This window comes from Pangasianodon hypophthalmus, chromosome 21 (genome assembly GCF_027358585.1).
Source record: "Pangasianodon hypophthalmus isolate fPanHyp1 chromosome 21, fPanHyp1.pri, whole genome shotgun sequence".
Classification (NCBI taxonomy): Eukaryota; Metazoa; Chordata; class Actinopteri; order Siluriformes; family Pangasiidae; genus Pangasianodon; species Pangasianodon hypophthalmus.
In genome coordinates, this window is record NC_069730.1 from 7,236,066 (window position 1) to 7,260,555 (window position 24,490).

The window sequence follows — 24,490 nt, forward strand, 5'->3', positions numbered from 1 at the left end:
GTGTTACTGAGAAACCAAAACATCCGGTCTCGGAGACTGTCCCATGGCGAAAACTTACTGTTACAAAGCACTGACGCTGGAGACTCCTTCCATAAAAGTCTCCTTTTATAATGTCTTTTCTAACGTATTTATGACAATGTTTAATGTTTAACTCTACGCTCTGATGTTTGTGTGCACATGTGGGTATTTGTATGTCTGTGTGCGTGTCTGTGTGCGTGTCTGTGTGCGTGTCTGTGTGCGTGTCTGTGTGCGTGTCTGTGTGTGTATGTTAGTGAATCCACCCAACTGGACGTCTGCAGGAAGTGGCATCAGCATTTAGACCTGTTGACAGACAGTGATTTTAGCCTGGTCGAGCCAATCCTGGCTCTGCGTTCATCCATTCAGGAGACACTTCTCCAATGCGAGACTGACCCAGACAGGAAGAGGTTCCTGAGCTCCATCTATTCCTCACACCTGATGGAGCTGTGCAGACTGGCGCGCGCTGCAGGCAACACACAGGTTTGCATGTCAGAGAGCTTGTCCATCATGTAATATTAACAATGATATTATTATTCTTTAAGTAAGTGCATCTATGCCGTTTGTTTTTTTACATTTTATATTTTACATTTATTCATTGGCAAACGTTTTTATGTAAAGTGACTTCCAGTTGAGCCAAGACACAAGCTGCAATTTAAAATTTTAAGATCAAGAGTTCATGAAAAATATGACTCATTCCGTGGGTCTGCGTTCTAGCTAGCAGAGCGGGCGGTGTTTCAGATGAAGCAGCAGAACATGGCGAGTGTGAGCACCGCTACGTCCTGGGCGTGGCAGCTGGAGGAGGCTCAAGTGTTCTGGGTGAAGAAGGAGCAAGGACTTGCACTGGGATTACTCAAACAGATGATTGATAAGCTGGAGGATCTGGTGAGTGTCAAGTCTGCTTTATGAGTGTAGTTTAGCCCAGTACGAGTGTAGTTTAGCTCATTAATTTTCAATGAGAGCTTTATTAGGCTTTTTGCTGCAAATAGATGGTAGTAATCACAAACAGCAAACATCATATCACTATATTACTCAACTAGTTAAAAACACACAAGCAGGTTGTGAAAATTTGTCTTTGCAAAACCTTGTACATACAGTTCCTTCTGAAAGTATTGGAAAGGCAAGGCCAATTTCAGCTGTCATTTCCTGATATTTATATCTACATGTATTAAACGACTTTGAACATAGCACCTTTTGTCTGAACCCACCATTTTCCAAGTGATCAAAAATTACTGGAACATCTGACTGACAGATTTCTTGTTGCCCAGGTGTGCCCTGTTAGATTGAGTGTTTAAACAATGAATAGCTCTAAATGTCTTTTCTTGGTTTGAGCCCTGGGGTTCACCTGTTAAGACTCCATTTGTTGTCAAAAAGGATAAACCAGCGTGAAGACCAGAGAGCTGTCTATGGGAGAAAAGCAAGCCATTTTGAAGCTGAAAAAAGAGGGAAAATTGATCAGAGCCATTGTACAAGCATTGGGCATAGCCAATACAACAAGTTAGCATGTCCTGGGAAAAAAAAAATCTATGGTGTACTAACAACCAGACATTGAACAGGTCAGCCAAGGAAAACAACAGCAGATGATGACAGAAACATTGGGAGAGCTGTGAAGAAAAACCCAAAAACAGCACTCAATGACATCACCAGCAACCTCCAAAGGGCAGGGGTGAAGGTGTCACAATCCACCTGTCGAATAAGACTTTGAGAGCAGAAATATCACAGAAAAACCACAAGATGCAAATCACTCATCAGCAGTAAGAATCAGAAGACCAGATTGGAATTCACAAAGAAATACAGAGATGAGCCACAAAAGTTCTGGAACCAAGATTAACCTCTAAGAAAGTGATGAAAAGGCCAAAGTGTGGAGAAAGAAAGGATCTGCTCGTGATCCAAAACATACAAGCTCATCGGTCAAACATGGTGGAGGTAGTGTCATGGCTTGGGCTTGCATGGCTGCTTCTGGAATGGGCTCACTAATCTTTATTAATGATGTAACTCATGATGGTAGCAGCAGAATGAATTCAGAAGTCTACAGAAACGTTCTGTCTGCCAATTTACAGAGAAGTGTAACTTCATCATGCAGCAAGACGATGACCTAAAACACACAAAACACCAACACAACAAAGGACTTCATCAGGGGAAAAAGTGGAAGGTTTTAGACTAGTTTTAGACTTTAGACAAGTCAATCACCAGATCTATACCCAATTAAGCATGCATTTCACCTCCTGAAGAGGAAACTGAAGGGAGAAACCCCCAAAACAAACAACAACTGAAAGAAGCTACAGTACAAGCTTTGAAAAGCATCACAAAAGAAGAAAGCAACAGATTGATGATGTCACTGGGTCACCAGTTTGATGCAGTTATTGCAAGCAAGGGATATGCAACCAAATATTAAGTGTTATTTACTTTAAGTCTATCTGTTCCAATACTTTTGCTCACTTAAAAATTGGGTAGTCTGCCACCAAATGTGTCATGTTCTAAATTGTTTAACGCATCTAGATGTAAATATCAGGAAATGAAAGCTGAAATACTGATTTATCGTCTCAAATTCATCTTTTGATCTCAAACCCAAATGTCTTCAGTGTACAGCAAAAACAAAAGAACTGACCTTGCTCTTCCAGTACATTCGGAGCTGACTGTATAACAACAAACAAAAGCGAAACAATAAGAATAATCCCCTAATTGTTCTTCTTTCATAGAAAGATATTTTTGAGAGCAGATTTTCCATAAAATCTCTTACATTGTCAGTATTTATCATGTTGCCGTTATAAGGTGAAAGAGAGACTATGAGGAAAGTCAGTGGGCCCCCCCAACACACATACACACACACACACACACTTGGTTTATGCATAAGGACCACACATCCTTACAATGATAAGATAGTGTCAAATATCCTGAAAATCACTGCACAAAACATGCTGTCTTTATATTTATTTATTTATTTATAATGAATTTTTGGTTGCTGAGGTTAAGGTTAGGATTAGATTTAGGTGTAGTATAGCATTAATTAGCTGCATTAATAATTATGTAAATGTAAATTGACCTTAAAAAGATTAACGAAGTGTGTGTGTGTGCGTTCGCAGGTGGACGTGAACCCTGCTGTGGTGCCGGTGTATGCCGAGTGTCTGAGATTATGTGGCAGCTGGCTGGCTGAGACGTGTTTAGAGAGTCCTGCTGTAATACTGGAAACCTACCTGGAGAGAGTGAGAGTCATTTTGCAGTTATAAGGCTTTTTTAACCAAAAAAGAAAAAAAATTATGTGGCATATAAAATGTCACAAAGGATTCTATGGGCCATATTCAGAGTTGAACACTGAAGTCCAAAAGTCAGTATTTACATGGGGAATGTTATGCGTATTCAGAATGGGTGATGTACCTGCTTAAGCTGATTTTCTCTGAAGTTGATACTAAATTAAGGTCATGAAATCGTAGGCTATTGTAGGCTATTTTATCATGTTTTTTTAGCTTGCGTTTTTTTTTTAGTTGTAGAATGAATAAAATAATGCTTATCATGATGCTGTCCTGTAAAGAAAATGTGCCAGTTTGAAGGATAATCTGACCAAGCACACATCTGCTACACTTACAGCTCACCTAAATAAGTGGTGTTCATAATTCTAGTCATAAAATATTTGCTCCTAAGAATCAGCAATGTCTCATATTAACGTACCGTCTCGTCTGATCTCCACCATGTGAAAACACACCTTTAAAATCAACTTTTACTAGTAATTAATTGAGTGCCATATTTAGGTGTTTAATATTGCCCTCAAATTGTATTTCTTAGTTTATTGGTGTGTATTTGCAATATTGAAATATGATCAGAATTGGGCATAACTGAGACGCGTCTCGTTTTAGGCAAGCTTCTGAACAGTGTTTACGTCTGAGCTCTGAGGTTATGTCTGAGGTCTGAATACTGATGTGTGCGTTTTGGTTTTAAATCCTCACAGGGTACGCTTAACTCCACTCTGAATACAGCTCTATGATTTAAGGATGTTACATTAATAAATTCCCTTTTTAATAAAACCTTTTTAGGCATGTTATTTAGGCATGTTATATATATTTTCTTATTGGTCAGGCTGTCACTGTGGGCCAGGGCGGATCTTCAGAACCTAAACTGCAGAGGCAGAAAACTCAGGCGTTCCTCTCGCTCGCCCGCTTCTCTGATGCACAGTATCAAAGTATCAAGAACTACATGAGGTCATCGGAGTTTGAGAACAAACAGGCGCTGCTGGAGAAGGCCAGAGAGGAAGTGGAGCTCATGAAGGAGAGAAAAGTTCATGATAATAGGTCAGCTTTATTTAATATAAATGATTTCTTAATGGTTTAATATTACACATTTAGAAGTACTTCAAGAGTAAATGTAGTTACACCATAAATGAAAGAAAAGCTCCATCACGGTGGGGTGTGGTTTGTTGTCTGTTTCTGTGCAGGTACACAGTGAAGGTGCAGAGGGAGCTGAAGCTGGACGTCCGTGCTTTGGACAACCTGAAGGCCGACCGCAGACGTTTCCTACTGAAGGCGGTGGAGAATTACACACGCTGCCTCGCGCTGGGTGAAGAACACGACACCTGGGTGTTCAGGCTGGCGTCACTCTGGCTGGAGAACGTCGACGCGAAGAACGTCAACGACCTGATGAAGGTGATTGACCAGTTTGTTCAGCAGACATGCGAGAGTTTCTCTCATTACATTTCTACTGTTCTGTATAATCTAGATAACTTCAGCAGATACATAGCCCAGTACATAGCATACAGCTTTGATATAATGCAATGCTATTATGTTTTTTTGTTTTTTTTTTAATTTATTAGTTGCATTAGTTTTACTATCATCACAGTTTCCATGTGTCTGTTTTCACATATTAGGAAGGTGTGAAAAAGATCCCTTCCTACAAGTTCCTGCCTCTCATGTACCAGCTTGCTGCCCGCATGGGCACCAAAGTGTCCAATCCAGTCACTTCAGAGGATGTGGGATTCCACACTGTTCTCAACGAGGTACCTAGTATGACAGATGGCTACGTTTTTACACTTAATCTTTTCCTTTTCAGTCATCATGGTTATGCATTCATTCATTCATTCATTCATTTTCCTTCCACTTTAGCAGGCTGCGAAGGTCAGCCTAGACTTTCTAGGGTGGCAGGCATGTGATTGGGACGGTCTTTCGCTGGTTAGATCCATCGTGGTTATGTAAAAAAAATTAGTGATATTCGGAATGAAAAACGTTATCACGTAAATAGCATTTACTAAGGGTACATTTACATTTATGGCATTTAGCAGACGCCCTTATCCAGAGCGACTTACATTTAATCTCATTTTTTATACATCTGAGCAGTTGAGGGTTAAGGGCCTTGCTCAAGGGCCCAGCAGTGGTAGCTTGGCGGTGCTGGGGATTGAACTCATGACCTTCTGATCAGTAGTCCAACGTCTTAACCACTGAGCTACCTAAGGGTAGATTCTGGTTTGAAGATGGGCATAAAATGCGAGCTCCCAGAGGGTCACTTTTGGTAAGGAGAACTGCGGGATGACCTGAACACTAGATTAAGGCGTCTGATGCCAACACTCATCAGACTCCATAAAAGATGTTGGTTGATATAGACAGCAGGACGTTGGCCATTGAAGTTGGAAAATGGATGGCGCTGGATGGAGCGTCATACCCATTCTCTCTTTTATTTTTGGGCCTAAGCCATGACTAGTATTCAGAGTGCTTCTGTGGTGGCGTGGAATCCTCAGGAGCCAGCTCAGGTGCAGATCTTGGTGATAGAAGCCAATATTCAAACGTGAGCTTTGAATGGATGAAGTGGAGAAGAGTCGAACAGAACATCAGCACCAGCTGAACATGGGCTTTATAGCAGTTGAACACGCAGAACAAAGAATTTCATGCTTGATGATTTTGGCTTGTTATGATTGTTCTTGAAAATATTCTGTCAAGATTCTGTAAAATGTTTTTTTATTCACGAATGTATGTATTGTTTGTGGCATCATTGCTTATACATATACGCAATAGAATAGAAAAAATGTTAACAGTATCACAGGTTCCTTTATCACACTTCAATGCCATTATAACCGTCTTTGCCGCACAGCTGATTTGTAGGTCGTCCATGGAACACCCTCATCACACACTCTTCATCATCCTCGCTCTGGTCAACGCCAACAAGGATGAGTGCTTCTCCCGCAGCCGTCTGTCCAGGAGCAGCGCACGGCAGCCTTCACCTCTGGACCTGGTACACCTAACACCTAATAATAAATCAGCCGGAGTTCATTCAGCTTCTTTTCTAACCTCGATTCAGCCAAACTGTATAGACAGCATTAGAGTGTGTGAAGGGCTTATAGAAAGTGTTACTGATTTGCGCTACATGCTGCTGGTCTGCAGGACAGAGCCGACGTGGCACAGAAAATCCTCAATGCGATCCGAAAGAAGAAGGCACAGCTGATCCGGGGTATTGAGACCCTCTGCCACGCCTACATCACCCTCGCATACATGGATGCAAGCAAGCATAAAACTGAGAAGAGTGAGTGATTTGTGGTTAATGTAAAGAATTATGCTGGACACCTTTTAATCACATCCGTGTTATAGAAAAGAAATGTATTTTTTGAAAAATATGTGGATGTGGTCACTTTTATATACAGTACTGTGCAAAAGTCTTAGGCACATGCAAAGAAATGCTGTAGAGTAAAGATGCCTTCAAAAATATTGAAATTAAATGTCTCTAAATTTAAAAAAAAAAACTATAAAGAGCAGTAAACAGTAATAAATGAAACAAAGTCAACATTTGGTGTGACGATCCTTTGCTCTAAAAAAAAAAAAAAACTTGGTCTCAGGTACAATGTGTGCAGTTTTATAAGGAAATGAGCTGTAAGTGTTACTGAGCATCTTGCAGAAGCAGCCACAGTTCTTCTGGAGACTTTAACTATCACACTCGCTTCTTATTTTTGCAGCAAAATCCAGCAGCCTTCATTATGTTTTTCTTGTCTGAAAAGTAATAAAAGTGGTCTTCTGTAATCTGCTGCTTTCTTTACTGACATACATGCATTTTTCTGTAACATTTAATTTTGTGCTGGAAAACTAATGTTTGGAATCTAAAATGTTTTTGTACTGAATCAGTAAAGTAGAAGTCATAAAATACAAATCTATAACAAAGTTTGTACTAAAAAATATAAGGTGTATAAGACTTTTGCACAGTACTGTGTGTGTGTGTGTGTGTGAGTGTGTATTATTATTATTATTATTATTATTATTATTATTATTATTAAGTAACAGCAAAATAACAGTGCTGAGTGTTCGGTGTGTTGGTACAGAGGCAATCCCCATCCCGGCAGATCAACCCATCATGCAGATTAAAGATCTAGAGGACGTCATAATCCCCACGATGGAGATTAAGGTACAGGCTAGATCGATTTTTTTTAAATTAAAATCCTGAATCAGAATCAGAACCAATAAGGTACACTACATGGCTAAAAGTATGTGGGCACCTGACTGTTGACCTTCCCATTCCAAACCTCATTAATATGGAGTTTTTCCCCCTTTGCTCCTATAATAACCTCCACTCTTCTGGGAAGGCTTCCCATTAGTGTTTGGACCATATCATCCTTGGCAAACCATGCCTTCATAGAGTAGACCTCAGTTCATGCACAGGAGAATTGTCATGCTGCAACAGGTTTGGGCCTCTTAGTTAAAAGGGAATCTTAAAGCTACAGCATACAAAGACATTCTAGACAATTGAGTGCTTCCAGCTTTGTGGCAACAGTTCGGGGAAGAACCATATATGGGTGCGATGGTCAGGAGTGCACATACTTTTAGCCCTTATGTACCCCTGCTGTTCTGAAGGGGACTTTGCGTGCCATTGCATATGCACTATGGCTTTCAAACAGCTTTAAAAATTCCATTCGAAATGTATTTAGTGAAAAGATCTTGTATTCAAATGCATTTGAATATTAATCAGATTATAATGTTGCACTAGCAGTAGTTCATAACACAAACTACAAAATGTGATGGTAATAAAAGCCTTTTGGGAAATGGTTGCATGACCTGACACACACACACACACACACACACACACACATATATATATATTTATATTTATTTATATATAATTAATAGAGCCAAGACATGCATCTAATCATCCTTTTTACAACACAAAGGTTTATTTAGACAAACATTGTAGTAAATGTACACCAGGAGACTAACCCTGTGTTCACACTCGCAAACACGTTCATTTTCTGTGTACATGTGACACGGAGCTGTAATCTCCGCAACAGCGACAAGCGACATGTGACATCTGCAAATTAGGTAAGACAGTAATTAGGTAAAGCAACAAATTCAAACAACCGATTCAAAGGATTCCTCGAACCAATCCTATGGCGTGTGTGGTCCGACGTTTCCTCAGTTCTCCGTTCACATCGTTAGTTCTACGTGCAATTGGTTCCTTTTTCCTATTCAGCAATGGTAGAAATATTCATAACTGATGATAATGGTTTCATTTTATCCTGTACTATCATTAAATGCGTATAGAAACATTTCAAAGAAAAATAAAGCTTGAAAGGAAGCAGCACTGGACAGTGTACACTCGCAAACGACATCACCAGCAGTCGCTCCGTGCCCACAAGAGACAGACTACAGGCGTCACGATCGACTGGTCATGGTGTGAAAGCAGGGTTAGTATAGAACATAGCGTATTAAACATCTCACTATGGATTTTTTTTTTTTTTTTTTAGAAATATGAACATGAGGCACATGTGTATGGAGTCTCTGTTATCACTGATGCTTGGTGTGTGTATTACGTATTGCTGTTTGTGTGTTTTTATACAGGTGGATCCATCAGGGAAATATGAGGATCTGGTGACCATCAGGTCTTTTAAACCTCACTTCCACCTGGCTGGAGGCGTCAACCTGCCGAAGATCATCGACTGTGTGGGCTCGGATGGTCAGAGCAGGAGACAGCTGGTCAAAGTGAGACTGCTGAAAAGAAAGAAAAAAACCACCCACAGACTAGATTCTAGCACTTCAGTCTGTAATGCAGATGATTCAGTTTCTAATTTAGCTGGATTTTTATCTAAACGAAATGAATTGTTGATGCGTAAGATAAACATCGACCCGATTAGTGAAGATTTACAGTGGAAAAGACTTTTTTTTTTTACCATTTCACCTTGATCTTTAAACCAGGAATAAATAATAAATATCAATAAATAAGGAAATTTGTACCATTCATCATCTTTATTATGTAAGAGGGAAAGAATTATGGGAATGCTGAAATGAGCTAATAAAAAGCTATTCTTATTCTTACATGCCTTAGCTTCAGACTTATACATGTCTTCTTTTTTTTTCTTTAAATTCTTTCTTCTTTTCTTCAACGTTTCCTCGAATTCTAACATTTTTTATTTCTTCTATTTTCCTCTACTTTCTTCTATCTTTGTTTTTCTGTTTCTTCTGCATCTGTCTTCTTCATCTTGTTCTGTCATTGTTTCTACTTTTTTCAACATTTTTTTTACTTTTTCTTTCTTCATTCTTCATATTTTTTTCTTTATTTCTTACTTCTTATTTCTTCCGTCTTCCTTTTTTTATTCTTTCTTTCTTTCTTCTTCTTCTTCATCATCATCTTTATTTATGTCTTAATTTATTTCCTCTTTTTTCTTTCGTCATCTAATTTTTTTCCTTCATCTTTTCTTCTTAATTCTCATTCTTTTTCTTCCTCTTGTCATCTTCATCATCATCATCATCATCACCGTGGCTGTACAGGGGCAGGATGATCTGCGGCAGGATGCAGTGATGCAGCAGGTGTTTCAGATGTGCTCCACACTGCTGCAGCGCAACGCTGACACGCGCAGGAGGAAGCTCAACATTCGCCGCTACAAGGTCCGCCTTCATAAAGGAAAAAAAAAAGGCTTCATCACTGCTGCTTTTCATTTTTCTCACTTTTATGTGATTTATTTTTCTAGTGTATAAAATTTAATATAGTGGGTACGAATGAAATGTAGATGACAATAGAGGAAAAAAATAAAATATTTAAAAACATTTTAAAAACTTCAGGATAATCACGTAATATTCGGTAGGAAATGTCTTTAGTTTTTATAACGGGTTAAAATTCTAGGAACTGTTACTGTAAATGAGTAATTGTATGTGCTGAATTCTATTAGGTGTTATTAGATTACGTGCTAGAAATACACGTTCTGGTCTGTTGTGTGTCAGGTGGTGCCTTTCTCTCAGAGGAGTGGGGTTCTGGAGTGGTGCTCTGGTACCGTCCCAATAGGAGAGTTTCTAGTGGACGCTCAGAAGGGAGCACACAAACGTTTTCGGCCTCAAGACTGGAGCAGCATGGCCTGTCGCAGGAAAATGATGGTACGTGCTAATGCGTTTTGCCCACTTTTTTTTACTGATATTTTGCAACAAGCAATCGCAAAGATTGGACTAGTTCTTTTAATTTGTCTCATTAATGCAGAATATGCAGCTTGGGTTTAACTCTAAAAGATTTATCCAGGAGCTTCTCTCAGACAGCTTCTCTCTTCTTTCACTCTCGTACACGTCCACACTCAGATCTGTTCTGCTCTTGACTGAAATATGAGTTTTGATTAGGGGAAATTTCCAGTTCCCGATGAATGAAATAATCACTTGCATACTCATTATTGTAGAAAAAACTGACATGAAACATTTGGAGGGATTTATTGTAACTGTGTATTGTAGACTTGAAGACCGAGTTGGTGATTGTTTTTCAATGTTCGTACACTCCCATCATGTTTTATTCCTTACTTCAACAATCAGTCGCAGCCTTTAAGCCTTTAACAACGAGGATTTCTTTTTTCATTGATGTTTCAGGGAGCTCAGGTTAAGCAGCTCACTAATAAAAATGACTTTTTTGTGATCTTATGGCTTACATTAAGTATTATGAGTATTGTGGTTAGGAACTGTGTTGTTTTGCTCGCATTATATTAATTGCCATTGAAATGATCTTTGAACTGTGATATTTGTATAATTGTCATATAGGAAGCTCAGAAGATGGAATCTGACCTGAAGCTGCAGGCGTACATGGAGGTGTGCCAGAACTTTCGTCCCGTTTTCCGTTACTTCTGCATGGAGAGATTCCTGGACCCGGCCATATGGATGGAGAAAAGACTGGCATACACACGCAGCGTGGCTACTTCCTCTATAGGTATTGACACTAGAGGTTGCACAGCTACTCATTTTTTTTTTCTAGTTGACAAGCAATTAAAAAAAAAAGTAGTTGACTGCTTATCCATCTTATCCATAGTTAAAGCAAAGAATAGCAAAGAACATGCCAAAGTGCACTTCAATTAATTCCCACACTTCCCACACTCCCACATCTTCAGTGCTTTTTTAGGCTCCACTTTAACAATGAATGTTAATAAATTGGTGTAATAAAGGTGCAAAATAATAAATCTTGCGTGTCATGTTACACCCGTGTGGATGAGCTGGCAGCTCAGCTGAAATTGCTTAATGATGATAAAATCCTAGATTAATAATCGATGGAGGATGCAGCGCTTACAGCAATGACTGGGAGGTTTTTCCACCATGTTCAACTCAGTAGCCTCAAAAAGTGAGTCTGGATGGGCATGCCATGTGCCGCTGATCTGACTCTAAACTAGCTGAGTGGGATCTCACAGCTCTCCGTTACATGCAAAGTGATATCAAAGCGTTTACGGTACATTAAAGCAAAAGAAAATAAAAAAAATATGTACTTGTGCAGTTGAATGTAGAATTTAGTTCATCTAGTGTGAAATATTTTCAGACTAACAAAGTACATTTAGCTGCTTTCTTTATCGTTTCTTTCTGTTTTTTTCCCCCACTAGAACAAAAAAGAACATTATTAACTGGTAACAAAGATTTTAAATAACAAAAAAAAAGTTTCTCTTGCAGAAGAGTGTGTACGAGTGTGTACGTTTTCTTTTGTATTTTTGTCCCTGGCAAAATACCATTTGTTTCCTGTTTCATTTTCGTTTTCATTGTTTGAACCACTTTGAAGCCCTGGTTGTGGGTTATTTATTTATTCATTCATTTATTCGTTCATTCATTCATTCTTAACGGCTGTTCCTCTCACAGTGGGCTACATCGTTGGGCTGGGTGATCGACACATCCAGAACATTCTGATAGACGAGCAGACAGCAGAACTGGTGCACATAGACCTGGGTGAGTGGAGGGAAAATAAGTGAAAACTCACTTCCTGTTTGGTCAAGTCATTCGTTTTCAGCTTTAACCTGCCGTGTTTCAATTAACAGGTGTTGCCTTTGAGCAAGGGAAGATCTTGCCCACTCCAGAGACTGTGCCCTTCAGGCTGTCCAGAGACATTGTGGATGGCATGGGCATCACTGGCGTAGAAGGAGTCTTCAGAAGGTCAGTTCTTCATTTGTTTTCTCATCATGTTTTCGTTTTTAATTTCGATGCCACCTCCAAAACATGCAGTTTGAAGAGTTGCATGAAAGAAAACCTTCATGAGAGCAACTCACAGAACGCAGTCAGAATTCTGTTAGAGCCATGTTTGACCAAATATTGCGTCATATGCACTGTAAAATATGGTGGTGGATCATTGATACTTTGGGTCTAACCAGGAAATTGTAGCCCAAAACCTGATTGCCTCTGCCAGGAGGTTATGGGTTGTTTGTACCTGGATTTTCCAGCAAGACCATAACCAAAAATCTAAACGGTTGTAGGGAACAAAATCAGTGTCCACATTTGAATCCCATGGTCTTTACATTTATCAAGCTCAGAATATAAGGAAATTGCAGTAGACAAAGCTCAGTGCTGTTATTTTCCCAGGCGGAGGCTTCACCAAACGTCATCTTGATATTTTTGAAAGCAGTGATTTACAGGAAAAAATATGCTTGACATATATTGTGTTTAAAGCTGCTGAATGCAAGATTTAGAAATTTTGCCCTCTCTAGTAGAAAAATGCTATTGCAAGCTATTGCAGAAGAACATTTTACAATATTGCGCTACAACACTCGGAATAAACACTTTCAAGACACACTCAATAAGAATTCAAGGCTGTATCCCAAACCATATAATGTGCACTAAGCAGTATGTATAAATATTTCTGTGGTGTTCTGACAAAATATTTATTACAGTAGTATGTGTTTTCAGGTGCAGTGGGACAGGTATTTGTGTTTCTGAGAATATAAATAATCTGCCTCCATTATGGTGTTCTCTGACGCAGACATGTTACTCTGCGTTTGGATTTGTACGGCATGTCTTTCGCTGTATTTGATACAGGACACACTTCTCAAATGCACAGATGCTCCCCAAAACCTGCTCCCTGTCCAGGAGGCGAACGTAGGGATAGTGACAGTGATGATACAGCCACCATAGCAATATTACACATAATAAATAACATGGTATGTCGTTTCATGTGTTATCAGGCAGTTATTAATGAAATTAACTTACGTTTTCTTGCCTTTCTTTTAACTAAGGTGCTGTGAGAAGACCATGGAGGTCATGAGGAGTTCTCAGGAGGTTCTCCTGACCATAGTGGAGGTGAGAGGGCGCGCTGTCAGGTCATCACCAGAATCTGGAAACCTGGAACAGAATCTGGAAGCCCTAACGTGTGTGTGTGTGTGTGTGTTTGGTTTGCAGGTGTTGCTGTATGATCCTTTGTTCGATTGGACGATGAACCCACTTAAGGCCTTCTATCTGCAGCAGCAGGACGAGCAGGCCGAGCTAAACGCCACCCTCAACCCCACACCTGCAGGAGAGGAACCCGAAACCAACCGCAAACCCAGGTTTAACACCCACACTCTACTAAATGTTTATTAATTATGATATTAATACATCTTAACTATATAAAGTGCTTTACAGAGCAGTTGTAACAGGTCAAATATGCTGAAATAAAAGAACCAATTTAAAAAAAAAAGACGAAGATAGAAAGGTAGGAAATGTGTAGAGGCCTGGGAAAACCCATCATATGTGTCTGTGGCTGAAATCTGGTTAAAAAAAACATTGGGTTCTCTGCCTATTTCACACTGACATCAATGTTTTTATATAGAGGAGAGGAGAACGGACAGACTGGTTCAAAGCTGACACGAGGGCTATTTTAGCTCAACTAACCACTCTTTACAAATGTGGTGAGGAGAAAAGCATCTCAGAACACACAACACATTAGTCATTTAGGTGGATGAGTTACAACAGCAGAAGACCACATCAGGTTCCAGTCCTGTCAGCTAAGAACAGGAAACTGAGGCTGATAGAAGGCCTTAAGTGGGTTCATCGTCCAATCGAACAAAGCTTTCCTGTTCCCTTGAACCAGTCTGGCCGTTCTCTCATCAAGCAAGCCATTTCTGACCACAGTACTGTCGCTCACTGGATGTTTTTTTGTCTTCCATTCTGTGTAAACTTTTGAGTCTGTGTGAAAGAGATCAGCAATTTCTGAAATACTCAAACCAGCCCATCTGGCACCAACAACCAAGTCATTGAGATCAGATTTTTCCCCACATTCTGATGTTTGATGTGAACAGTAACTGAGAACTTATTAAATTAAAAAATTACTTTATTTAAAGGTTTGATTTCAGTGAGATTAAGCTAATCAACCCCAAAGAGTTTGACTGTATGGACCCTACATTTGCAGACCCTACATCGATTCACAGGCATGTTGTGTTGCTTTGTGGTTAATCAGTTCAATCTCACACGTGTTGCTGTTTTCCGTGTTTTCAGTGACAGTCAGAGCTTCAACAAGGTGGCGGAGCGCGTGCTGCTGCGGCTGCAGGAGAAACTCAAAGGTGTGGAGGAGGGAGCAGTGCTCAGCGTCGGCGGCCAGGTCAACCTCCTCATCCAGCAGGCCATGGATCCTAAAAACCTGAGCCGCCTCTTCCCCGGCTGGCAGGCATGGGTTTGAAACACACACCTGCTCTTGAGTTGTGTTTCATTATCTGGTGTATGCACTTATTCGTGCTCATGCACACAGATAATAGCTTTGAGAAATGAACAATTTACTCATGTACTGTATCTGTATCATCAGGAATTCCTTTGAAAGGATTCTTTGCACTATCAGATACAGTGATATGGTTGTTTAGCACTTGTAAGTACAGCTGAGTGCAAAAGTTTGTATACCCTTGAATGAAAAAAGAAATTTAATCAATGCCTTTAGTCTGCTTGGTTTCACAAATGTCCTGTGATTACTGCAATTACAAGACATTCTATGTGTATATTAAGATATTAATACTAAAAAAAAAAAATCCGTCTCCCTTCCTGGATGTGATTATAAATATTCCCTAATAATCTATATGCCCAGATTTAGATCTTTATTACTACTTTTTTTTTTTTTTTTAGGTTCTTCTTCTTTTCACATGGAAACTGTGGAACTGTGGGGGATGCAGACTTTTGCACTCTGCTGTATATAAACTGAATAAGCTGTAGCTCTAGCTTTGTCCCTGTTTGTCGGCTTCATGTTGTCATTTATGAGTTTTTCCTTTGTCCCCCCTCCCAAAAAAAAAGAATTATAATCTTATATTTTTGACAACCCTTGATTTTTTTTATACATAGGCCTATATACTTGTTATATACTGATGATTTGTTGAGAGAAAATGATCAAAGCTGCTTAATGTGATAGTACTTTAGTACTATCAACCCACATTTTAACAGTAGGTTATAGTGATTAAATCACATCAGGAGTCACATGCTTCCTTTAAGAGTACACGTATGAAATATCGGATGCAATCACGTTTGTCAAAAACGTTTAGAATGTTCCTTGCCCAACTGACTGTGATTTCACAATGACAAAATGCACAAACGTCTTCATGCCAAATGAAGTGATGATTGTTTTATAGTTCTGCTGTTTAAGAGGCTGGAAAATGCAAGTAATAAACGCAATTAAGTGTCAGGTTATTTTGCTTCCACAAGCATTGTTGACATAAACCGGTGTGTCCACGGGGATGAAATTAGCCATGTGGGGCCGTTGAGAAATAATAAAACACTGACAATTAAATTATTATTATTTTTTTTTAAGTTATCTAAGGTTAGATAACTACCTGAGACACAGAAGTGATTTTTTTTTTTTCCTCAAATTTGTATGGTGAGTCATGCTTGGATATCAGTACTGACAAGAGAGGGTAAATTAATCAGGTAACACTTTACAATACTCTTCTATAATTAATAGCTAATTATGTGTGGAAAGCAGGAATGAATGAATATTAGGATGTTCTCTGTTGTGCTTTTTATAGACATTGGGATGTCAGGAGGATAAGGTAAGGATAAGGATGTAAACCTGCTCGGTCTGGAGGTGCAGCATTGTTGATAAAGAAACACAGTCCTCACACCGAGTTAAATGACAGTTTGGGTCAGTTATGTAACTGGGTCAAAAACAGAACAGAACACACACTTTGGGTTAATTGTTATGCTGGATTGCTTTAACTATACAAAACGTGGTTCATTGTGGCTCAGTCACATGTCATTTTGACCATTATTTCTGGGTTTTCCTATTCATGATTATTCATGATCCAGACAGTTTTGTTTGGAAAGGTAGTGTATTTATTTTTACTTTTCTGAGAGATGGATTTAGGTCTTACATTTAGGACTTTTACAGACATGGCATTTATTACAATTAGCACCTAAAAACCAATGGAAATGACAAAATATGTAAACTACTAAGCAAAGAACAAGTCAATAGATTTCTTTCAGGAGCGCCTTTTTGACGTCATTGACGAGTCCTGCAGTAGTTCTCCCTGATGATGGGAAAATCCCCCCACCATTTAATCACAGCGTGTGACTCACACCAGTGGCATCATGAGACTGATGTGACACCAAGGATCCAGAGTGTAACCACCTACACTGTAGGTATGTTGTTCGGTGTTGATGCAGACTTTCCCCTTGGTTTAGAGATGTTTACAGTGCAGTTTCATTTATATAGAATCCTTTCCAGACGTATACGTTGTCCTCAAAGGAGTGTCCCTTGTCCTTTGGTTGTAGGTACACACTATGGCCAAACGTTTGTGGACAACTGACCTGCTTTGTGAACATTTAACATTCCAGATTTAGTCCTCCCTTTGCTGTTATAATAACCTCCACTCTTCTGGGAAGGCTTTCCACTAGAGTTTGGAGCATGGCTGTGGGGATTTGTGATCATTCAGCCACAAGAGCATTAGTGAGATCAGGCACTGATGTTGGGCGAGGAGACCTGGTGTGCAGTCAGCATTCCAGTTCATCCAAAAAAGTGTTCAGTGGGGTTGAGCTCAGGGCTCTGTGGAGGTCACTCGAGTCCTTCCATCAACCTTGGCAAACTGTGTCTTCATGGAGCTCGCTTTGTGCACAGGAGCATTGTTATGCTGGAACAGGTTTGGCCCACTTAGCTCCAGTGACAGGAAATTGTAATGCTACAGCGTACAGACATCCTATACAATTGTGTGCTTCCAATTTTGTGGAAACAGTTTGGAGAAGACTCACATATGGGCTTGATGGTCTGGTGTAAAGTCTATATATAGCAGCGTCGTTACCTGAGGAAGCATGCCCTAGCTAACGTTTGTCCTCTCAAACCCCTCAGCAGTCTTAGCACTGAGCTTGTGGGTGCCCGTTATATAAATATATATATTTTGGGACAAATGTATGCCATGTATTAAATCTGAAAACTCATCGGATTAGGTGTGAAGTGAAGTAATTGTTAAAGACTTTTTTTCTCAGCCATACACTGCACCACTTGCCTGAAAGCTTTGTGTTCTATTCAGTGATGTTACAGCAGCAAAACTGACACAAATGCTTGCTTAAAGTGTTAATTAGCCAAAGACTAACACACCCTAAGTACGTGTTAATTATCTGTGAATAAGTTATTACTAAACTGAGGCTGTTAATAATTCACTGGGTTCACAAGAAACTCAAGGAGAAACTCAAACGTATAATCTTTAGAAAATTGTAGATCAATTTATTTTATTAATATTATTATTATTATTATTATTATTATTATTATTATTGTCCTTCTGAATGTGTGATTCCCACCACACACCAGCAGGTGGCTCCACAACAAGCATAAATGTACACAGGTTTATTACAGACCTCTTTTTTTTTTAACATTTTATTTATAATATGGTATTCATTGTGTTTCATGGAGTTCTTTTTTTTTTTTTTTTTTAAATTGTACACGCTTATATTCAGTCTAGGAGACTTACAAACTGAGTCTGTACATCTGAATTTCTTTCAGTGAAGCATAGATATTGTGGAGTTCACACAAGTGAACTGAAGTGCTTAAATTAAAATTTTTGAAATGTAAGTAGTTGAAATGTAATTATGAAATACGTATGTGTACTTATTTAGTTAGGAAACGTCAACTTCTTAAAGGTGCTGCTTAAGCATTTCAAAATGTTTACAAGTCCTTCTCATAATCTTCATAGTTATGTAATTTAAAAAAAAAAGAAACAAACAAAAAACTGTGATGTCACTAGTATCTCGTTTTCAGGACAGGAAATTAACTCCGCCTCCAGCCAGAACAGAGCAGCTCAGCCCCGCCTAGTTTCCTTAAAAGGCAACTAAATCTCATACTCTTATCATCTGGAAGAAAATATTCAAATTCTGCTGGATCACTTTTACTGTTGGTTACTAATATTAAGTTATTGTTTTTCCTGTATCCTAGTACAAATGTGAATCGTATACTATAGTTACTTGGCTCAGTTTTACTTGGGAAGATCTGCTTCTCTGCTTAGATATTATTTATTTCATAAGTAGAGATTTTTACACCAGTAGTATTGGTTACATTTTTTTGTTTTGGCTGGAGTGTCCCTTTAAATTTTAGTTTGGACAATTTCAACAATTTGTGTAACGCCTACAGATATTGTTTACAGCTGCACGAAAACCATTTTCAATAATGCAGCTCTTAATGAAGAATTAATAAAATCAGCTCTCGTAGAGCACATACCTGTAAGGCCTAATTGAGTCTGGTCTGGGTTTTTAAGCTTATCCTCCTTTTCCTTCCTTTCTCTGTAAAACCAGCAGAGAAAAATGGTAGCCACTTTATCAGAATGGCGTGAGGTTTTCTGCTACAGCTGAAAAGCTTTCACTTAGCATCTCTGAAGGCTTCTTTGGTTTGGCACTTGAAAGTCTTTGTAGAAACCTGCAACAGAAAGTTTCCCTTTCAGAAAAAGTTTTGGGTAGAATCATTTTTGAACGTAAGAATCAGGGATGCGTCGAGACAGATAGTGGTATCAGATACCAGTCCGCTAATGTGCTCGTTTACTCGTCCTTGTAAAAATGCACCAAAACCTAATGAGACTGTGTGACAAGCCTAGTGTATGTTGTTGCACTAATGAACAGGTGACAGGAAATTACAGTGGTCTGGAAGTATTTCACAAATAACATTTAAAGCGAAGCAGACTGCAAACTGTGCTCTGTGAAGAACTATTAAAATGATGAAACATCTTATTTAGGTTTAAACAGCATGTGTAATAGAGAGTGTGAGGACGACCAACCGGTGTCCACAGAGCAGTATCAGTGAGCGTAGTCATTAAAAATGTGCTCAGCGTGCTGGGAATTGCACGTACACAAAGGCATTTTTGATGCAGACAAAGTGTTGTACGAGACAGCACTTCAGTTCTGCGAGCACTGAGCACAGAGACGCTCTCTATTAAGGATACTGTTTAAACGCAATAACATCTTAGACATAAAACTATGCATAAGGTGACCACACGGCAACAACTGACACAAAAAGAGCTAAATAAAATGTTCTACGATGCCCCTCGTTAAAGATTGTTTAAATACTATGTAGGTTACTCATTACAGTATCAGTATTGATGAAAACCAAAAACATGGAATTGTACAAAGGTGCATCCCTACCTAGAACCATCAACCACCAAAAGAACCTTTGAGGAACCCATTTATTTCTAATTTATTTTTTTTAATGATGTTTGCCACTTTGTAAAGCTCCTAGAACTAGCTATAGCATTGCAAAAAAAAAAAAAAAAATCACTATACTGTTAATAGTCATTAAGAGTCATGCAATATCTAAAATACTCAGAGTGAGGGCATTTTTTTGATTGTTTAGAAGCATTAGCACCATATACACATCCTTTTATTTAATTAACATTTTGTGTAGAAAAAAATAAACATTCTTTAAAATTTTATTGGAATTCTTCTCATTTTGCACTGTACACAGTGTTTGCATATCATATTTGCATAGTGTATGATTGTAGTAAAAGCTATAACAATCCATTGCCAAACAATCACAGACCATCAAGTACTCATATAATACAAAGATCACTGAAATCTAAAGACAGAGGGGGGAAAATGAGGTAAATCATTACAGGACTTAACAAAACTTTCATTTTGAGCTCTTCTAATAAAAATGTGTGCCTTTCATATTTCATATGCTGTCTCAGTAACATCATCATTACCATATTAACAATTAAGTGTCCTCCTAGTGTATTTAAATAGTAACTTAACTTTGATGTCAGCTTCTTTAGCATCAATTCATCTTGTATTTATTTCAGTTTCCTTCTACACTGATGCAACCTTCTGGAATTTTGCGGTCATTTCTGATTTATGATGGAACTGCTTTTTGGATTTTTAGTGTGAAATATATTGAGTTTTATCTACAGTCGACTAAAAATAAATTAGTTATCATTTAATAACCATTATTTAAAACTGAGATTAATTAATTTCATGGCAAATCCTTTGATGAAATATAAACATTTTAGAATACAATGTTCACACACCACTTCCTTCATTGTGAGATCCTATGTTTCACTCATTAATCTTCAGTAAGTTCTTTATCCTGGTCGGGGTCGCAGTGGATCCGGAGCCTATCCCGGGAACGCTGGGCGGGAGGTGGGAATACACCCTGTATAAGATGCCAGTCCATCATCTTTTTTGGGAGGTGGAAGGAAACGCATACAGACTTGGGGAGAAATGTAAAACTCCACACAGACAGTAACCCGAGCTCAAGATCGAACTGAACACCCTGGAGCTGTGATGCAGCAACGCTACAACCAAATCTGCACCACCGTGCTGCTCTCCTATGTTTCATTAAACTGATGACACACATACACTCCTAACCAACAACCAACAGGAACATATTAGTGGCAAATGATGTGACCTTTTACATTAGTGTTTGATAAATTGTAACAAAAACAGCTCTTTGGTGGAAAAATCCAGAACCCCAAACCCATGTCATCTTTCAGTAGTAGTATTCGCTTCAGAGCGAGGTTTGTCCTCTTATGAATCTTCTAATCAACAGTTCAATCTTCTAACGCTAAACGATTAACCAATAACCTGATTTCAGTCAGAAGGGCGTGTCCTCCACTTGTGTCCCCAGCCCGAGGCCTGATCATTCTTATTTTTCGGGCTGAGTTTTAGGCACAGCATCATTTGATGCGATTGCGTACTAGCGAGGACTCGTCTGTAATTTCTCCGTCCAGCTGACGCCGTCGGCAGGGTACAGCGATCAGTGCCAGGAGGATGAGCAGTACCAGTGCACACAGTGCCATCAGGGTGTAGGCCACCACCCACATCAAAGGCTCCTGTAGTCGAAGGCCGCCTGCACAGCCCGATGCCACGCCGTCAGCAAGGAACGGACCGGTTATCTCTGCCACGGGAATGCCGTTACTTTCTGGAAGCATGGGAAGAGGGTGAAAAAGTAAGTTAAAAAATTTTCATGTGTTGGCCATTTATACCCTTTAGATTTTTTTTTTTTATGTGGCTGGCAATTTGTTAAACCTGTCAACACATTTCCATTCTATATCTATTGAAGGATTTGTAACAGATTCTGCTGTATTTCTCTCTCCAGAATGAGGGACAGGGCAGGACAATATTGGAATTAGGCAAATTAATGCAACAATCAGAATTAAGAATGTGCTTACATTAGTCCGTGTGACTATTCAAGAGCAGACAAAAATCCCGGGTGCCTGAGATAAGAAGATTGTTTCCAGGCTAGTTGTATTTATTTGTATTTTTAGTTCGACAGACAAGTAGGTCCATGAAACTAGCGAGTGTTTTTTTTTTCCTTCTCTTATTCAACAACCAGAGAAAAAAATCCCTACTCGTTCTGAAAAAAAAATAAAGACACTAGCCAGACTGAAATAATAATGAAATACTGAAAAACTGAAATAATGAAAAACAGCACAGCTTATAGCCAAATGTTTGCTACAAGTGGCTGACTTTTTGTTGATGATGCAAACACAATGTGTGACCTCAGACACTTTGTTAGAAAAAGTCTAATGACTATGGCAGAATTTTATATTCTCATTTGTGTCAGTATTAATTCACGTAGATAACTAGCATATGCTAGGTACCTTTTTTTTTTGTCAGTTAGGTTTCCGAGCAACCAAAACATAGGATAGGGCAGTACACTGAAGCTTTGACTTGCACAACAACATGGCTTTATAACAAACATGGCAGTATAATCAAAACAGAAAGGCCTGGGTGAAACAGAACATTTATTAGTACCTAGCAAATAACATAAGAGTGAAAGGAACGTAATGTCCTTACCGGCGCAAGTGCTCACGGCGAAGCCGACCTGCTTGTGGGCGCGGTCGAAAGCCACATAGAAGCCTTCCATGACTGTTGCGCCAATCACCAGCCCGTTCGTGGAGGAGGAGATGCCAAATCGGAAACAGTTCAGTGTGCCATCCACGTCTGCGACCAGTTGGATGTAGAGCTGCAGACAAACAATGATATATCACTGTAAGACCTGGACGACATTCAACCTTTTTTTCAAACCTCAACAACCGCAAAGCACATTAAGTACCACATACCAGTGGACATTACAGTAAACCCCATGTGAGAAAAACAGTTTATAAACTAGGACTACATGAATAAGGTTTTAGTCTGTACTTTGTGCTTTCTTGACATTTTTTGCAATGCTTTTTCACAGTTTTGATGCCATAGTGTATTTAAATAAAAAAAATGGTTATATTTAAAACATTTCAAATGTTAAAAGTGGTGAATTCAGTCAGCACTTTTGTGACCCAATCACGTAAGGCCAATGGACAGAGACTGCTCTTTATCCTGGGACTGCTTTCTACTTCGTTAGCTCGCTGCTTTGCATAGTGTCTGACAGTGTAATATGTGTGTTTATTTCTTTTTTTTTAAATTATTATTATTTATTTTTAAAGCAGCAAATCAAGATGAGCTTATACTCGAATGCCTGCTAATGCTTTATTTCTTCAACCTTCATAAAACTGATAATCCAAATATCAATATCATAATGCAATGTACAAGTCGTATTTATTTTGTCTCTGGTGCAGTTTAATCATCATCATCATCATCATCATCATCTGTTCTGCAACGAAACATAACTGGCTTTTTAGTCCTCCTGCGCTACAGAGGAACTTAAGCTTTAGAGCATATGGTGCTTCACAGATCAGTGGTTAAAACATGAGAGGATTCTTTCAGTCCTCCAATTATCCACAATAGCAGTTTGCCAGTGCTTGGCACAGCAGTGCCGTCCTTTAAATCATCTACCACACAGCCCATTTAGCTCGGTTAATCTTTAAGGTAGAGCTGTAAATGATTAATCTTGATCTTTCAGTCGCATGCCGTCTGGTGTCCAATAAAAAAAAATTTTTTTTTTAATTACATTAAGCTTATGTGACTTCTGGAAAAGCTAGATGTCCAATAATTTTAGCCCACCTTAGCACAAATTATAGCAAATATGTTTGTGAATAAGTAGTACTGAGGAGGATGTATTTCAGTACAGAATTAGCACTAGTTATCTGACCTACTGCTTGCCTCAGATTGTGGAGATGTTTCTGTCTTAGTGTTGGACTAGTGCAGCACTTGACACTACGGACCGTGAGATTTTAATGAACAGACGTGAAGACACATTTGTGTTAGACAGACAGGTTTTTGACAGGCCATTACCAGATTTTCAGCATAAATGGAAAAAAGTACAATAATGTGTCCCTCAAGGTTGTGTTATAGGTCTCCTATATTCTCCTAATATATATCCACACCCTTGGACCTTTTGGAATGTTTTTAAACATAATATTGGCTTTGACTTTAACACTGATGATATAAAAAATTAAACGGATACATATTTGTCAGAGCAACCCAATTCATCAGCATAGCTATTCAAAATTTGTGTGCAATTGAAATAAATAAACTATTTAAATTTGTCAATGTAAACCGTGTTTAATATTGCAGTAACTGATTTCAGTTATAGGATTTCAAGCCTTTAAGTCAAGATTCATATTACTGAGTCTTATAATATGCAAATTTAAACAATTCCTGTACAAAGGTTTTCCTGACTCACTGGATTTTAGTGCATGTCATGTATTTCTTGTGTAAATGCTCCTGTGAACAATTTATAAATAAATTTGTTCGCACTATGCTTGATAAATGAGACTTGATGTTAGTGAACTAGTCAGGTAACATTAGCTAGCTAACTAAAGCACAGTGGATAACAAAAAACAAACACTAAAAGTGAGCATGTAATCGACTCTCACCTAACAGATGCAAGCAGACTTAAAAGACCAACATTAAAGTACCTGGCTAACATCAACTAGCTACACTATATGACCAAAAATATGTGGACACCTGACCATCACGCCTATACTGTATGTCCCCTTTCCAAAACT

General features: G+C 38.8%; 2 protein-coding genes across 2 annotated transcripts in view; one reads left to right on the forward strand and one right to left on the reverse strand.

Annotated features, from left to right (window-relative positions):
• atm (ATM serine/threonine kinase) overlaps window positions 1–15,824 on the forward strand; it is a 59,771-nt gene extending 43,947 nt beyond the window's left edge. Inside the window, exons 46-63 of the mRNA XM_034314802.2 lie at window positions 273–498; window positions 733–900; window positions 3,099–3,218; window positions 4,087–4,298; window positions 4,442–4,649; window positions 4,871–4,999; window positions 6,085–6,225; window positions 6,375–6,513; window positions 7,301–7,383; window positions 8,811–8,951; window positions 9,738–9,854; window positions 10,188–10,337; window positions 10,980–11,145; window positions 12,054–12,140; window positions 12,230–12,344; window positions 13,418–13,481; window positions 13,581–13,726; window positions 14,655–15,824. Of these exons, the coding sequence (XP_034170693.2) occupies window positions 273–498; window positions 733–900; window positions 3,099–3,218; window positions 4,087–4,298; window positions 4,442–4,649; window positions 4,871–4,999; window positions 6,085–6,225; window positions 6,375–6,513; window positions 7,301–7,383; window positions 8,811–8,951; window positions 9,738–9,854; window positions 10,188–10,337; window positions 10,980–11,145; window positions 12,054–12,140; window positions 12,230–12,344; window positions 13,418–13,481; window positions 13,581–13,726; window positions 14,655–14,835 (2,593 nt within the window). The 3' untranslated portion in view covers window positions 14,836–15,824. The remainder of the gene's footprint in view (window positions 1–272; window positions 499–732; window positions 901–3,098; window positions 3,219–4,086; window positions 4,299–4,441; window positions 4,650–4,870; window positions 5,000–6,084; window positions 6,226–6,374; window positions 6,514–7,300; window positions 7,384–8,810; window positions 8,952–9,737; window positions 9,855–10,187; window positions 10,338–10,979; window positions 11,146–12,053; window positions 12,141–12,229; window positions 12,345–13,417; window positions 13,482–13,580; window positions 13,727–14,654) is intronic.
• Window positions 15,825–18,602: 2,778 nt separating this feature from the next.
• Window positions 18,603–24,490, reverse strand: part of bace2 (beta-secretase 2) — a 28,550-nt gene continuing 22,662 nt past the window's right edge. Inside the window, exons 8-9 of the mRNA XM_026940838.3 lie at window positions 22,401–22,569; window positions 18,603–21,522 (exon numbers count right to left, since the gene is read on the reverse strand). Of these exons, the coding sequence (XP_026796639.2) occupies window positions 21,278–21,522; window positions 22,401–22,569 (414 nt within the window). The 3' untranslated portion in view covers window positions 18,603–21,277. The remainder of the gene's footprint in view (window positions 21,523–22,400; window positions 22,570–24,490) is intronic.